At 44.9% G+C, this 16,472-nt stretch overlaps 1 protein-coding gene across 1 annotated transcript; it reads left to right on the forward strand.

The window, feature by feature from the left end:
* Nucleotides 1-2,755: 2,755 nt before the first annotated feature.
* On the forward strand, nucleotides 2,756-12,814 carry EIF2B5 (eukaryotic translation initiation factor 2B subunit epsilon). Its single transcript, XM_040251967.1, has 16 exons — nucleotides 2,756-3,032; nucleotides 4,472-4,596; nucleotides 5,460-5,645; nucleotides 5,736-5,913; nucleotides 6,001-6,081; nucleotides 6,360-6,437; nucleotides 6,974-7,286; nucleotides 8,200-8,345; nucleotides 8,566-8,707; nucleotides 8,830-8,931; nucleotides 9,254-9,361; nucleotides 9,498-9,588; nucleotides 9,887-10,010; nucleotides 10,685-10,810; nucleotides 11,226-11,336; nucleotides 11,503-12,814. The coding sequence occupies exons 1-16, from the start codon at nucleotides 2,817-2,819 to the stop codon at nucleotides 11,560-11,562; spliced, it is 2,187 nt and encodes a 728-aa protein (XP_040107901.1). The 5' UTR covers nucleotides 2,756-2,816; the 3' UTR covers nucleotides 11,563-12,814.
* Nucleotides 12,815-16,472: the final 3,658 nt, after the last annotated feature.

Genomic DNA, 16,472 nt, shown 5'->3' on the forward strand with positions numbered 1-16,472 from the left:
ATGTGCTTGCTGGCCACTTGTATATCTTTTTTTGGAGAAACGTCCATTCAAGTCCTTTGCCCATTTTTGTTTTATTGTTGTTAAGTTTTGGAAGCAAAAAAAAAAATCAACAGGTCAAGAAAGAGTCTCTGTAACAGACATCTGTTAAAACCTTATCTATCCAGCTACCGATCTACAGAATTACAAGGCCTGGATTTACCACTCACACTTTCTGAGGTGAAAGTGTTCTTCAATCAGTCTTACCTGACTCTCTCTGACCTCATAGACTGTAGCCTGCCAGGCTTCTCTGTCCATGGGACTCTCCAGGCAAGAACACTGAAGTCGATTGCCATTTCCTTCTCCAGGGGATCTTCCCCACCCAGGGACTGAACCCACATCTCCTGCATTGCAGGCGGATTCTTTACCTTCTGAGCCAGCACTTTCTGAAGTGTCTGGAGTCATTTAAATTTTTCTACAATTGGACTTTCCATACCTTCATCACACCCCCACACAACCCCCTTGTGTGTGAGTCCTGTTTATTTACTCACCTCTCTTTTCTCTTTCTTCCTGTGGGTTTGTAGGACGGTAAAACATCTTCTGCAATGTATACTCATTTAGTTGAAAACATTTACTGAGTTGCCGTCTACCTTTCCTTCTCCAAGCTAAGTTTTCCAAAATTCTGAAGAAATAGTTTTCATTCAGCATCATCACTAACTGGTACAGAGAAAAAATGACAAGGCCCATCAGACCCACGAGGAGTGTTCCTGAGGAACGCGGGCCAAGCCACAGCCGCTGTGTGGAAACAAAGCTCAGCCGTTGGAACTCCGAATCCCGACATGCAACGCGGCCACGGGTTAAGGTAAAGACCCTTGCAGAAACTTTGCCACATGGTGAAACACTGACAGTTCTTGTGTTGAAGGAGCGCGCTGCCTTGCTGGAAAGCTCCTTCCAACCAAAGGACACTCAAACTGCCTCACCCCGTTTCCACTGTGTCCCCAAGGTCCCGCATTTCTGCAGGCCTGGCTGACGCGCCGCAGTCACGGGCTCTCCCTTAGGATACCACACTTCTCAAGACTCCAGTCTTGTGGCTTACGTCCAACTCCACTTTATACAGTTCTTGGTTCCAAATTTATTTTCAATCTGATTAAGACACAGAGTAGGGTTTCAATAAATGCTGACAGATTAAATAAATGAAGATGTCATAAAAGAATAAAATTTTAGCCACACATAATTTGGTTCTTTTCCACCAGATCCCAGCACATGAAAAATTGAAGTCCTCCGTTTTCTTTCTCCTCACCTAATGTAAGCCAGCACCTTGGAGAGTCCAGACCGAGTAAGACATTTCTTACTCTCAGGGCACTCACAAGTCTACATAAATAACAATAAACTGTGGAAAATTCTTCACAATAAACTGTGGAAAATTCTTCAAGAGATGGGAATACCAGACCACCTGACCTGCCTCTTGAGAAACCTGTATACAGGTCAGGAAGCAAGTTAGAACTGGACATGGAACAACAGACTGGTTCCAAATAGGAAAAGGAGTACGTCAAGGCTGTATACTGTCACCCTGCTTATTTAACTTCTATGCAGAGTACATCATGAGAAACGCTGGACTGGAAGAAACGCAAGCTGGAATCAAGATTGCTGGGAGAAATATCAATAAACTCAGATATGCAGATGACATCACCCTTATGGCAGAAAGTGAAGAGGGACTAAAAAGCCTCTTGATGAAAGTGAAAGAGGAGAGTGAAAAAGTTGGCTTAAAGCTCAACATTCAGAAAACTAAGATCATGGCATCTGGTCCCATCACTTCATGGGAAATAGATGGGGAAACAGTGAAAACAGTGTCAAACTTTTTTTTTCTGGGCTCCAAAATCACTGCAGATGGTGACTGCAGCTATGAAATTAAAAGACGCTTACTCCTTGGAAGAAAAGTTATGACCAACCTAGATAGTATATTCAAAAGCAGAGACATTACTTTGCAGACTAAGGTCCGTCTAGTCAAGGCTATGGTTTTTCCAGTGGTCATGTATGGATGTGAGAGTTGGACTGTGAAGAAGGCTGAATGCGGAAGAATTGATGCTTTTGAACTGTGGTGTTGGAGAAGACTCTTGAGAGTCCCTTGGACTGCAAGGAGATCCAGGCAATCCATTCTGAAGGAGATCAGTCCTGGGATTTCTTTGGAAGGAATGATGCTAAAGCTGAAGCTCCAGTACTTTGGCCACCTCATGCGACGAGTTGACTCATTGGAAAAGACTCTGATGCTGGGAGGGGTTGGGAGCAGGAGGACAAGGGGACGACAGAGGATGAGATGGCTGGATGGCATCACGGACTCGATGGACGTGAGTCTGAGTGAACTTCGGGAGTTGGTGATGGACAGGGAGGCCTGGCGTGCTGCGATTCATGGGGTCGCAAAGAGTCGGACACGACTGAAGGGCTGAAATGAACTGAACTGAACTGAACTGAAGCGAAGCGACTTAGCGCGCAAGCACGGAGTGGAGATTATACATCCAGAGCCGCTTCGCAGAGAGTACGAGTCTCATTATCCCCTAAGAACGTCAGTTTGCTAAGGAACAAATGATGGCAACATTTGTTGCCATAAAACCCCTCCTCGCCGCCCGGGGGCCTCAACTGGCCGCACCCGCGCCGCTGGGCCCCACTGCTCTCTGCCTCGCAGCTCAGCCCTTAGGCAGACCTAGGGGAGACGCATGCGCATTCTTCTGCCCTCGGCTCCTCCCTCCCTTCTTTCTCTACTTCGCATTTCGAGTGCTGGATCTTTTTGTCCCTTACTGCGTGCCGTGTCAGTTTCCGTGCGGAAGTGGTGGCCGTGAGAGAAGATGGCGGCCACTGTGGTGGCGCCACCTGGTACGTTGGCCAGTCGGGCCAACAAGCGCAGCGGCGGCGGACCGGGAGGCGGCGGCGGCGGCGGCGGCGGCGGCGGTGGTGGGGTGGCCAGAGGGGCGGAGGAGGAACCGCCGCCGCCCCTGCAAGCAGTTCTGGTGGCCGACAGCTTCAACCGCCGCTTCTTCCCCATCTCCAAGGACCAGCCTCGGGTGAGCGACGTGCTCGAGAGCTGCCGGAGGGCCTTGTAGGTGGCAGGGCTAGAGCAAGTAATACTGTGTGATGAGGCGGCCTCTGGAAGGACTGGTGCCCACTCTCTTTCCCAGAAATCGTGTTTATCTGGTTAGGAGGAAAGCGGAGAGACGGTCAAAATCCCTGACCAAGTGAGTGGCTGGCAGATTTGGGCACGCATAGTGCTGTTCACCTCCAGGTTTGGGAGGCCCGCAGGACTAACCTTGGACCAGTGCTTGTGAGAAGCCTTCACACGAGGATTCAGTGCCTCAAGAGGAGGCTGCTTGGCTTTTATGCAAAGGAAAAAGAGATTCTTAGGTGAAAGAAAATGTCACCTCCTTTTGCCACCAAAAGGGAGGTTCTGGGCCTAAAAAAGGAGCAGACTAGTCTGATCCCATAGTAACAGCTGTTTTGGATCTTGTACTGTGTGCTTTTTTTCTTTCCAGCTTTTGATGACAGTGCCATCTGTCAAAAGGAGAACAGAACGGGTTCAGTGGCTGGTTGCCAGCATCCCCTGTATTGTCTAGACACTGGGGAATTGGACTGAGCTACTCCTAATGATTGCTGGGTTCCTCAGCAGTCCCCATTTCAAAGAAAAGGACTTACATTCTGTTTACGGAAAACTGTCTTTAACTCCCCACCCCACCTCCAAATAGTCTAATTGGCTATTTATTTGGGGCAACTGATTGGGATGGCTAGCCCCTGGCTCTTAGAAAGAGATCAAGGAAGGAAATCTTACAGGGAAAAAGGCCTAAGTTTCTGGAGGTATGACTGATTTCTAGCATTAGAAATCAGGGTTGTCTGTTCTGTATCAGCTCTGTCTGATGCTAAGCAAGTAAATACTATGTTTACTGTATCCAAATTGCAACACATTAAACTCACATTTGGGCTTCCCGAGTAGCTCAGCTGGTAAAGAATCTGCCTGCAATCCAGGAGACCTCAGTTTGATTCCTGGGCGGGGAAATTCCCCTGGATAAGGGATATGCTACCCACTCCAGTATTCTTGGGCTTCCCTGGTGGCTCAGATGGTAAAGGATCTGCCTGCAATGCGGGAGACCTGCATTCGATCCCTGGGTTGTAAAGATCCCCTGGAGGAGGGCATGGCAACCCACTTCTAATTTTCTTGCCTGGGGAATCCCCTTGGCCAGAGGAGCCTGGTGGGCTGCATGCAGTCCATGGGGTTGCAGAGAGTTGGACATTGGACATGACTGAGCAACTAAGCACAGCAGACTCATGTTTTAGAGCATTCCATAAACATCAAAGGTAGGAGTCTGATTACTTTTAAATAGGAAAGATAAAACTAGTGTTTGAAAATACTGACAGAAGAGTGAAATTGTGGTTGAAGTAGGAGAAAGAATGGTTCTCAGAGGATCCTCACAGATAACAAGTCTTCAGACTTTTTTTGTCTCTTATCCTCCAGGTCCTCTTGCCCCTGGCCAATGTGGCACTAATTGACTACACTCTGGAATTTCTGACTGCCACAGGTGTACAGGAAACCTTTGTCTTTTGTTGCTGGAAAGCTGCTCAAATCAAGGAACATTTACTGTAAGCTTTGCAACTTTTCTTTCCGTGTTTCACCATTTTTTCCCTGGTTTCCTTAGGATGAATGTAACTAAGGGGAAATTATGAGGGAGAAAAATGTGTCTATTTGTATCCCATTGTAAGGTCTAAGGGCATTCTCTCCACTTAGGAGGTGAGTAGCTGAAGTTGTGACAAAGACTAAAGAACAGCATTTGAATTTTTTCTGAATCTCATAAAGTTTAGTCCCAGTGAGTTTTGCTTTTTATTTGGTGGCTCCAATATGCCAGTTACAAGAGTAACATCTTTGTTTTTCCACTGAGCTTCTAAATGTTGAGCTCTTCCTCATCTTTGTATTCCTGGTACCTAGCTTAGTACCAAGCACATGGTAAACACTTAACAAATGTTGAGTGAAATCTTTTTGAAAAAGAGTGACTCTCAGGATTTAAGGAAGCTTAGGAAATAAAGGCTAGGATTAGCATGATCTCCATCAGACAGCTCCTAAATTTGATACGAACTTTAAGAGAAAAGTTTCTCCGTAGAATACTTCGAATAACCTAAGTCTCAGTGGGATTTTTAGTTCCAATCCATGTTTGGGGATGGGTCAGGGAATGGAGAGGAAATAGCCATGCTTCTCTAGCCCATAAAACAAGATTATATACTGAAAACAAGATTTATATACATCAAACAAGATTATATACATAAAGCAAGACTATACTGAAACCATTAATTATAGTTCATTAATCTCTTTGAAGTTGAGGAGAAGCTGGCAGAAACTCCAAAAAAATCACAGCAAAGGAGTGTGAATGTTGAATGGTAGGGGAATAGAGAAGCTCTGCATGATCTTTATGTTTGGTTTACTCATTCCCCTCACCCCTCCCTTCCCTTAGGAAATCCAAGTGGTGCCGCCCAACATCCCTCAACGTGGTTCGAATAATTACATCAGAGCTGTATAGATCACTGGGGGATGTTCTCCGTGATGTTGATGCTAAAGCCTTGGTGCGCTCTGACTTCCTTCTGGTGTATGGGGATGTCATCTCAAACATCAATATTACCAGAGCCCTGGAAGAACACAGGTCAGGATGGAAAACAGTAGAGGTGGGGTTTGGGACCAACAGAGCCCTAGGACTGCTTTTTTACAGCTGTCTCCTTCCTGTCCTTTATAGGTTAAGGCGGAAGCTAGAAAAAAATGTGTCTGTGATGACGATGATCTTCAAGGAGTCATCCCCCAGCCACCCAACTCGTTGTCATGAGGACAACGTGGTAGTGGCCGTGGATAGTGCCACAAATCAGGTGCTCCATTTCCAGAAGACCCAAGGCCTCCGACGTTTTTCTTTCCCTCTGGTATGTGTTTATCTGGGGTCCTTGAAGTGGGAAGGTGACAGGCTTCAGCAGAAGAGATGAGTTAAAGTCCTTGTAACTTCTCCACAGAGCTTGTTCCAGGGCAATGGAGATGGAGTAGAGATTCGCTATGACTTACTTGATTGTCATATCAGCATCTGCTCTCCTCAGGTGAGCTCCTCAGGTCAAGGGCTGCATATCCACTGAGTAAAACTCTGAGGGTATATTACCACCCCCTTAAGTGACAAGGTATATTTCTTCTCCCCCTCTCTCCTATCTGTTCTATAGCAAAGAGGTGTTGTCGTCTTAACCCCAATAGCTCATTGGCGGACTTTTTTGGGATTCTGGCCCATGTCCTGCTGTCACAGTGTCTGATATGTCTCTAGGAGGCTAGGTTTGCTTCCAGAGAATAGTATTTAACATTATCCCCCTCTGACTTCTCCACACAGGTGGCTCAACTATTTACAGACAACTTCGACTACCAAACACGAGATGACTTTGTGCGAGGCCTGTTAGTGAATGAGGAGGTAATAAAAGGCTCCCAGTGCCTCTTTAGAAGAGGGCTGTAATATTATCTCACGCTGATAACTTTTGGTTTCCCACCCCCACCCCCCCCACCCCGCCTTTTTTTCCTCTCTTTTTTCATTTGCTTTTTTATTTTAACCAACTTCAGGAACAGTACACCCTGCTGACACACAGAAGATTCATTTTTCGTTTTTGTCAGATCCCCAATACCATCTGACCACCAGTGACATGTTAAAAAATCTCAAAATCAACAAATTGATTGCTAAAAACGTGACTATCCACCATTACACATAATGTGAAAATTTGTTTTCCCTTGGGTAGGTGGGGAGACTTTTGGTCCCGTCTTATATTTTATTGAGCTGTAGGAGGAAGGAAAATAGCTGGAGGTGAGAGGGAAGCAGTACAGAGAAAAGTCTCAGGCCGCTTGGCTGTGACATTGAGAAGCAGTAGAGAATTTAAGGAAGTTAGAAGAGAATTATACTGGGGGATGTTCTTTCTCTCTTGCTTGCTTGAGTGACCTTTTTTCCTCCTCATTTAGATCTTAGGAAACCAGATCCACATGCATGTGACAACTAAGGAATATGGTGCCCGGGTCTCCAACCTACACATGTATGCTGCTGTCTGCGCAGATGTCATCCGCCGATGGGTCTACCCTCTCACCCCAGAGGCTAACTTCACTGACAGCACAACCCAGAGCTGCACTCACTCCCGACATAACATCTACCGAGGGCCTGAGGTCAGCCTGGGCCATGGCAGCATCCTGGAGGAAAATGTGCTCTTAGGTTCTGGCACTGTCATTGGCAGCAATTGCTCCATCACTAACAGTGTCATTGGCCCTGGCTGTCAGATTGGTGAGTATAGGTAGGGAGGTCAAGCTGGCCATCCTAGGAGCAGGAACTTGGGGGAACCCCATGAGTCCAGAAAAGGATACAGAGGGATAGTCCCTGAGAATAAGGAACTAGAGTGGCTGCCTTAATAAAGGAAGGAACAGCAATGTAAAAACAGTGATACTTTTAATTTGTGGTCTGTGAGCCTATTATTGGGTGACTCTTCACATTCCAGGGTACCTTGTATTCACATTCAGGACCAACTGGATAATTAACATTCAGTAACACCTGTTTAGTACATTGCAGTTCACAGAGGGCTTCTGTGTACTTTATTTCATTTAATCCTTATAAAAACCTTGTGAGGTATTATTTATAGATAAGTTTTATAGATAATCAAAAAGGCTAAAAGTGGTTGTCCCCCCAAGGTCATGGCTCATAAGAGGCAATGCAGGTACTTGATTCTGATTATAAGTCTAGTGTTCTTTATACTCTTTAATAACTCACTTTGGTTATAAGAAAGTGATGCTTCTAATGGAACTGCCCCATTAAGAGAACAATAAGATTCTGACTTTAAAATGTACCAAAACAAAAGCAGTAGAATAATTTGGTTCTACTTTTAGACAGGAGTGTGATTCTAATAAGTTTCTTGAATTCAAGGGATCTCCAGAAATCTTAAAGGTTCTCAGGTTCTTAAGTTCAGTATATAGTCAAATTATTGTAAACCTGGTGGAGGGTAGTCAGGCTGAGCAATGTTCCGGCCTCTGGCCTGAGCTTAGAGAGGGAGAAGGAATTTATGGTAATCTGGGGATGGAGTGGTAGAGCTCGATGGGAGCTCTGCTGGTGTCAGTCAGCCCCATTCTCCACAAATGGTCTAAAAAGTGGTCTGGTCTGGAATTGGAGCCATGGGTGACCAGGAGTCTTTCCTGTCCTGAGCCAGGTGATAATGTGGTGCTGGACCAGGCCTTCCTGTGGCAGGGTGTCCGAGTGGCTGCTGGAGCACAGATTCATCAGTCTCTGCTCTGTGACAATGCTGAGGTCAAGGAAAATGTTACATTGAAGCCTCACTGTGTCCTCACTTCCCAGGTAAGACCTGCTCCACATGGCACATAGGCCACGAGCTGAGTGGTGGTTATGCTGAGCCAGAAAGTGCCTTATGTCCACCAAATCCAGCCTGAATTGAAATTCCCAATCCAGTGGTTTCATTTGCTTTCTACTTGACTTAGTAAAGTCACTTTCCTTTGCCGGGAGTACTTTTCCCACACATTAATGGATCTGTGCCACCCACTCCTTTTCTCTCCTCCAGGTGGTAGTAGGCCCAGATATAACGCTGCCTGAGGGCTCGGTGATCTCTTTGCACCCTCCAGATGCAGAGGATGATGAGGATGATGGTCAGTTCAGTGATGATTCTGGGGCTGACCAAGAAAAGGAGAAAATGAAGCTGAAAGGTGTGAGACTCAGCAGGTGTGGGGCATCTGTGTGTCTCTCTGCCCCATAGAAATACCACTGTTTCCTCCTAAGGGGTTGGTGCTTCTCCTGGGCCCTTGCTAAAGATCATTGTCTTTTCCAGGTTACAATCCAGCAGAAGTCGGAGTTGCAGGCCAGGGCTACCTCTGGAAAGCTGCAGACATGAACATGGAGGAAGAGGAGGAACTACGGCAGAATCTATGGGGTAAGCTAGGCCTCATTCCTGCCACCCACCATCTAAATCAGATTATTTTGTGGGAGTTTGAACACTTCAGAATCATCCTGGCAGTGGTTTAGTTCCTAAGTTGTGTCTGACTGTTAACGGCCCAGTGGACTGTAGCCTGCCAGGCTTCTCTATCCATAGGATTCTACAGGCAAAAATACTGGAGTGAGTTGCCATTTTCTTCTGCAGGGAATCAGAATCAGACTGCATGTTCATTAATTTATTCATGCAGACAGAGCAGATATATTGCTCTCTGTCAATGGCTCTTCCGTTTTCTTTTTTCTCATCCCTTCTGGATTCTCAGGGCTCAGAATCAACATGGAAGAAGAGAGTGAAACTGAAAGTGAGCAAAGTATGGATTCTGAAGAGCTAGACAGCCGGGCAGGCTCTCCACAGATGGATGACATCAAAGGTACGTGGCCGAGGGAGCAGTGTCTGGGACAGAAGAGGAGAACATCCAGTTTGGTTGGGCATAACCTGAGGGCTGGACGACTTAAAGCATCCTGGAGCAGTATTGGCCCATGAACTTACTCTCGCTTTGATTTTAGTGTTTCAGAATGAAGTCCTGGGAACACTACAGCGGGGCAAGGATGAGAACATTTCCTGTGACAATCTAGTCCTGGAGATAAATTCTCTCAAGTAAAAGCAGCCTCTCCCTATTCTCATCTGCTCGGGGTAATCCTAGGTGGTGGAGGTTCTCTCCTAATTCTTCCCCAAATAGGAACATGTTCCCCCGACATCGCAACTGGACAAGGCTGGTAGCATTTGAAACAGGGAGAACATTGTTCTAGCCTCAGCATAGACTTCTTCCTTCCAAAATCCTCCCTTTCCATGTTGCATCTGACTTCCTCTTCCCCAATGTCCTGCCAAAGTCATAGTCCTACAGTATGCTGAAAGGGCCAGTGAAGGCCCTGGTGTCACCCCAGTGTCCCCACAGGTATGCCTACAACATAAGCCTGAAGGAAGTGATGCAAGTACTGAGCCATGTGGTCCTGGAGTTCCCACTGCAACAAATGGATTCCCCGCTAGACCCAAACCGCTATTGCGCCCTGTTGATTCCCGTAAGCAAAGATTGAGGCTGGGTACAAGGGGTTGAGTGGAGACAGGCATACATTTTGGGCGCTTGACTTTAAAGGAAATCAGGAGTAGAAGGTCTTATGGGGTATATGTTACTTGTGGTTCCTTTCTCCTTGCCTCTGGACACAGATTGGGTTCTAGAGCAGGTTTGGTTGTCCAGGGGAGTCAAGTTGTTTCAGTAATGAGTGTCCTTTGAGATTCCAGTATTCAGGTGGTCCTAGACCCCAAAGGCATACCCAGAATGGACTGGATTGTCATACTCTGACTGAAAATGATCTGACCCAGAATAAGGTGAACATTTAGACTGGGAACAGATATTTTGAAGCAGCCTGCAGCATCTGATCCTCTTTACCTTCCCTAGGAAATTTCTTTTTCTCCAGTCCTGCCAGCAGCTCCCAGGTGCCTATGACATAGTTCCACAGAGCCTGTATAATCTCTCGTCTTTTTTAATTTTTAATTTTGTGACTTGCGAGATCTCAGTTCCCTCATCAGGGATTGAGCCCAGGTCATAGCAGCAAAAATACCAAATCCTACCACTAGACCACCAGGCAACCACCTCTTGTCTTGAAAGACCTATGTTTTCATTATTGATTCTCTTTACTGTCCAGGTCTACGTGCATGCTCAGGAATATATTGCAGCTTCTCCTCTTTCCCACAGTTGCTCAAGGCCTGGAGCCCTGTCTTTAGGAACTACATAAAGCGCGCCGCTGATCATTTGGAATCTTTGGCAGCCATTGAGGACTTCTTTTTGGAGCATGAAGCTCTTAGCACTTCCATGGCCAAGGTGAATACCACCCCAAGCCACATAGTCCTGCATTTACTTTGAAACAGGCTTTGGTGACCTCCATGGAGACACAGTATAGACTGACATGAATCCATATGGAGTTTGGTTAATAGTGTCATCTACCTGTAGTGTTGTGCTCATTGCTGGGATAGTACAGCTTGGAGCCAAGCTAGTAAGGCAGCCATTTGGAGGTTGTCCTGGGAATGTGTGGAGCACTACAGTTATAGAAGTCAGACCTGTCCCAGTGTCAGAGTGAACAGCTCACCCTTGTCTGTTTTGGAGGAGACTGCACAGTGTATAGGAGGCAGCGGAGGGCCTGGTAGGAACGCGCTAGATCTTGTGCCTCTTCCTCTGTTATCCATTGTATCTTGAACCCTGCAAGGCCCCTGAGACCTCCTCTGCTGGCCTTCTGTAGGTACTGATGGCTTTCTACCAACTGGAGATCCTGGCTGAGGAAACAATTCTGAGCTGGTTCAGCCAAAGGGAGGTAACTGACAAAGGCCAGCAGTTGCGCAAGAACCAGCAGGTGAGTCAGGCTGCCTTCCTCTCACTGCAGTGGGTGTCTGGTTCCCTGGCTCCCGGCCCCAGACTCCAGGTGGCTGGTCCCTGAGCCTCTGGTTGTTTATCCACTAAGGAGAACAGGAGGGTTATGTGCGTCCCCCTCAGTAGCTCTCTACTCTGCTTCCTTACAGCTGCAGAGGTTCATCCAGTGGCTAAAAGAGGCAGAAGAGGAGTCATCTGAAGATGACTGAAGTCACGCTGCCTGCTCCTGTGGGTGTTGTTGATTAACCTCAAGGTTTCTGGGCCAGGACAAGTGAGAGACTAGTTCAAAAGGATGAGTGACCACCATCTGAACTGACACTGGAGCAGAGGCTGGAACTACAGTATTCTTCCCACCATCAGCAACCATGTGCCTCCCATCTTGACTGGGGCGTGGGAGTGAAGGAAGTTGGGCTGGATAACAGCTCTGCCTAAGGAGAAGCTAAGCAGGCCCTGCGGTTAGAGGAAGACCAGAGGAACAGCTTTGTGCTCTGGTTCCCCTCAGGGAATAGCAGAGAGCAGTTAGCCCTCTCTGCTGCTTGTATTTGTTAATATTAAAAAAACAGAGAGAGGGGTATATTTGGTTTCTCTCCAACTCTGATTGATCAGCCATTGATGTAGGTGACCAAAGAGTTCTGAATCTCTGATGTAGTAGTAGCTTTTTCTTAACTACCTGGTGGAGAGGGAGAAGAGGGGTGTTGTGTCCACTAGATGGTACTGTGGTGCCTCGCTAGTTGACCATTGCCATGGTCATGATAGTGGAGGGGCTAGATTCTTTTCCAACCTTTGTGGACCAATTTGTGGTCCTGGAGTGGTGTGCCCAAACCAGGTTCCATAGAGAGTCCTAGTCCAAACACTTTTCTTCAGAGGGTGATGATACCAAGCATATGTAAAGTCCATTAACCACCTGCCAGTCCATCACATGCTTTGTCCAGTTGATCCAGTACCACTGTCAGGGAAACAGGGCTTCAAAATAAGGGAATTTGTTCAAGGTCTCATGACTCTTGGTGGGTAAAGTTAAGGACTTGATCCTCGTCCAGAATTCTTTTTCCTTCACCATTTTCAGTGTCTCAGTGAAGGGAAATTCCGCCCAGATGCAAACCTCAGGCCAGCAATGGATATTCTTAAGAACAGAGGAAGAATCTGAAATGGGCTGTCCCCTAATATGTGTTACTTTAGTTAATCTTCACATCAGCCCTATGAAGTAGGTCTTATCCCCATTTTCCGATGAGGAGTCTAAAGTTCATAGAGGTCCCATACGTACTAAGTGATAGAGCAAGGATTTGTTATTAGACTCTAGAACTGGAGTTTGTCAGGTTCCAATATTGTCTGCTTTAACTTGGACCGTGAGACATGCCCTTCTGTCTTATCGTGTTGAGTTCTTTGTTGCTTTCCTATAATCTTCACTCTGTTAACACTTAACTTTGGCAGATGTCTCTGGTAACAAGTGGCCCTCTTGGACATCAGATAAAATAGTTGTCTCTCTTCATTTCAATTGGGTAGAAAGGAGTAAGCTGAGGAAGGGGATGCTGAACTGTGTTCAGGAGTGTGAAGCGGCATTACTCAGTATTTCTGAAGAGAAACAGGGTGGCTGGGATTTGGCTCAATTTACTTTTCTTATTCAGTAAATCTCAGTTTCTGGGTTCAATCCCTGGGTCAGGAAGATCACCTGGAGAAGGAAATGGCAACCCACTCCAGTGTTCTTGCCTGGAGAGTCCCATGGACAGAGGAGCCTGGTGGGCTACAGTCCATGGGGTTGCAAAGAGTCGGACATGACTGAGCTACTTCCCTTCACTTCACTTCACTTCTTTGTCAAATACAGGACCTAGTGACTAGAAAGCATGTGAAGGTTATAGATGGACCTCATAGGGGCAGTTAAGTACAAATAACTGTAGAGTACCTCTAATTTATACCTAGTGGGTAGCAGAGATCAGAAGTAGCCTGTAGAACTTTTTAGAAGGAAGATATTCCTTCTAGTTTGGGTGCTTAGGGAGAAGGCTTAGAGGATTGTGACACCTGATGGCTTTAAAAAAAAAAAAAAGTAGAAGGGAACAATATAAGCAAAGCAAAGGGTTTCCACTTGAGTATGGCAGACTGAACACATGAGCTTTTTACTCCCTCCAAAACCCCTTTCAATATCAACAGAGGAATTTTTCGAAAAAGGCACATGACTCTTTGACAAGGAAAACAAGGTGACAGCAATGAATGAAAGACATCAACATTTTGGAAAAAAAAGTAAATGGGAAGGTGAAGGTTGAGCTAGCAGAGCAGAATGAGATGGGCTCTATCTGCTGAAGTGGTTGTTAACAAGAAGCAAATCAGCGTGCCCTTCTGAACCCCGCAGAGGCTCAGGAGAGGGGGTATGGATTGGGGTTGAGAACTGGGGGTGGGGGAGAGGGGAATCAGAAATGTGTATGAGAAAAAGCCCCCCAGGTCCTTTATCTGATCCAGCCAAGTGATTACCCCTACTTCTCTGCAAGATAGGAGCTTTAGTCTCTGGAGAAATGGTGGGGAGGCAATTTTCAAAGAACTACTTATAAAGGTTTCCTAAACCCAAAGGTCGTGAGTTTCTAGACTGACAAGAGTCAGTGAGTGCTCAGCACAATGAACAAAAATAGCACCGTGGAATCTCAGAACCTCAGGCAAAGTATAAGCCTTTAGAACCACTGGATTTAATAGGAGACGTGGGGACGAGAGTGAGGGGCTAGATTGAAAATGAGGGATAAAGTGAAAGTATGAGTGGCAGGGCTCTGAATGTCACCACAACTGACATAGCCCCTAGGCCGAAACAATTGCAGACAAAAGGCCTACAAATACTTACATTTTTGTTTCAAAAAAAAAAAGCGAAATCCATCTTTCCCCCACTCATCACCCTACAGTGAAGCTGGTTATTTAATAAGCCCTATACATGAACAGAATTTACAATTAGCCTTTTAGTATTTCACTCTTAAATGTGAATAGACCATTAAGGGCCACCAGATGCGACTGAAGCGACTTAGCAGCAGCAGCAGCAGACATTTAAGGAAACTTGCAACATGAAAGGTAGAGATCACAACAAACAGAAAATTGAAACCAAGGAATTCACAAAGTAGCTTTCTGAAAACTTTAGGGAGGAAAATGCTATAATTCTCAAAGCTCAGAGAAGATATTGTGTCTTTGAATAAATGCTATGAAAAGGAAGAGTTGGAGAACAAAAGAATTCTTAGAAATTAAAAAAATAGGTAAATGATTTTTTTCCTACTGGAAAACTGGAAGAGTAGAGAACCAAATAAGAGGGAGATTATACTACGTCCATCCTTATATACTTACTGAGTTTTTAATTGTGAATATTTTACCTGTACGATTAGATAGGGGAAAGGTTGGAAATACTTTTAAGAAATCTTGCAAAAAGGTGAAATCATTTAAAAATAAAGTGGATGATAAGAAAAAAGGATCAATCCAGAAGGTCCAACGTCTAGCAGGAGTTGCAGAAACAACAGGAAAAAATGGTAGTAATGTTAACTAAATAATTCAAGAAAGTAAAGTTGAACTTCTAGATGGGAAGTGCTCACCCAATGCCTAGCACAGTGAATAGCACCAAGGCATATCACCAAGAAATTTGAGAACCCCCAGGGATAAAGAGTACTTCCTAAAGACTTGCAAAGAGAGTTAAAAACAAGTCCTGTACAAATGCTTAAGAAAAATTAAGAGATCATACTGATCACTTAATAGCAACACTGGAAGCTAGAAGACAATGGAGTGACTCAGAATTCTGAAGGAAAATTATTTATACTTGAAATGCAGAATCATACTCTCACCTTTTCAAGTTTCTCCCCAGTTAAAAATCTTTTTTTCAAAACTTTTTATTGAAATATAGATGGTTTACAATGTTGTGTTAGTTTCAGGTGTACAGCAAAGTCATTCAGTTTTATACATATTAATGTATATACTTTTTCAGATTCTTTTCCATAATAATTCACCCCAAAGTTTTATTTCTCCTGCTTTCAAGGGGAACTACCAAAGGACGTGTTTTAATACTATTGAGGAGCAAGTTATTGAGGAAACTGGGATCCAACACAGAGGAGAGGTAAAGAGAGTTCAGAGAATGATGCAAAGAAGTCCAAGGATGAGAGCTGTTCACAGACTGAGACAGCCAGCAGTGCGGACCAGAGCAATGGAATGGAAGGGTCCAGAAAAGAAAGCCAATGGGTTATCTAGTACATTTAACTGAATTAGTAAAATATGAATTGAGAAGCTATTAGATTATGTGGAAAGACTTAATGATAAGTACACTATATAAAAAAGCAAATGCAAGAGCAAGGCAATGATTAATGCCAGAAAGAAAAGTTGAAAACATAGTCAAAATGTCAATACTAAGTACTATATTTTCTTAACCAAAATTCTACGAAGTTAGAGAAAAGGTAAATACATCCATCAAAATTGGAAATCAATAAACAATGTCTAGAATGCATAAATCAGGGCTTCCCTGGTGGTCCAGGGGTTAAGAATCCACCTGCCAATGCAGGGGGCATGGATTCAGTCTCAGGCCCAGGAAGATCCCACATGCCTTCGAGCAACTAAGCCCATGCGCCACAACTACTGAGCCCATGCGCCTCAACTAGAGAAAGCCTGTGCACAGCCATGAAGACGCAGCACAGCCATAAATAAAAATTTTGAAAGACAGAATGAATAAATCAAGAAGTAATATGGGCTTAAAAAATGTACACTGGGGTCGGGGTGGGGAGGGAAATGAAACAGGACTGCTGTTAAACGTTTTCTTAATATTTGTCTATGCATGCATATTACTTTGATAAAAATTTAAAGAGAAGGTGTGAAATGAAAATATATTCAGTGCATGAGCAGGGGCTGACAAGTAGGTTGAACAGATTTAAGTCAAAACTTTATAGACTTTATAGGATACAATGAAAAAAAGGCTGTAGAGGTAGGTAGAGGTTAGATTATGGAGAGCTTTGAATATTATGCTATGGATATTTGGAAAGTACTGCAAAATGTGAAGAGGTTTCTAAGCTGAAGAGGTATCTGAAAGGTCCTTAATCTTGAAATGCTTATTTGGCAACAATATACAAAATAGAGTGGGAGGAGCCCACACTTGTTGCTGTGGCCTAAAAGGACCTATGTGGTC

The sequence above is a fragment of the Oryx dammah genome, unplaced genomic scaffold (genome assembly GCF_014754425.2).
Source record: "Oryx dammah isolate SB20612 unplaced genomic scaffold, SCBI_Odam_1.1 HiC_scaffold_2, whole genome shotgun sequence".
Taxonomy (NCBI): Eukaryota; Metazoa; Chordata; class Mammalia; order Artiodactyla; family Bovidae; genus Oryx; species Oryx dammah.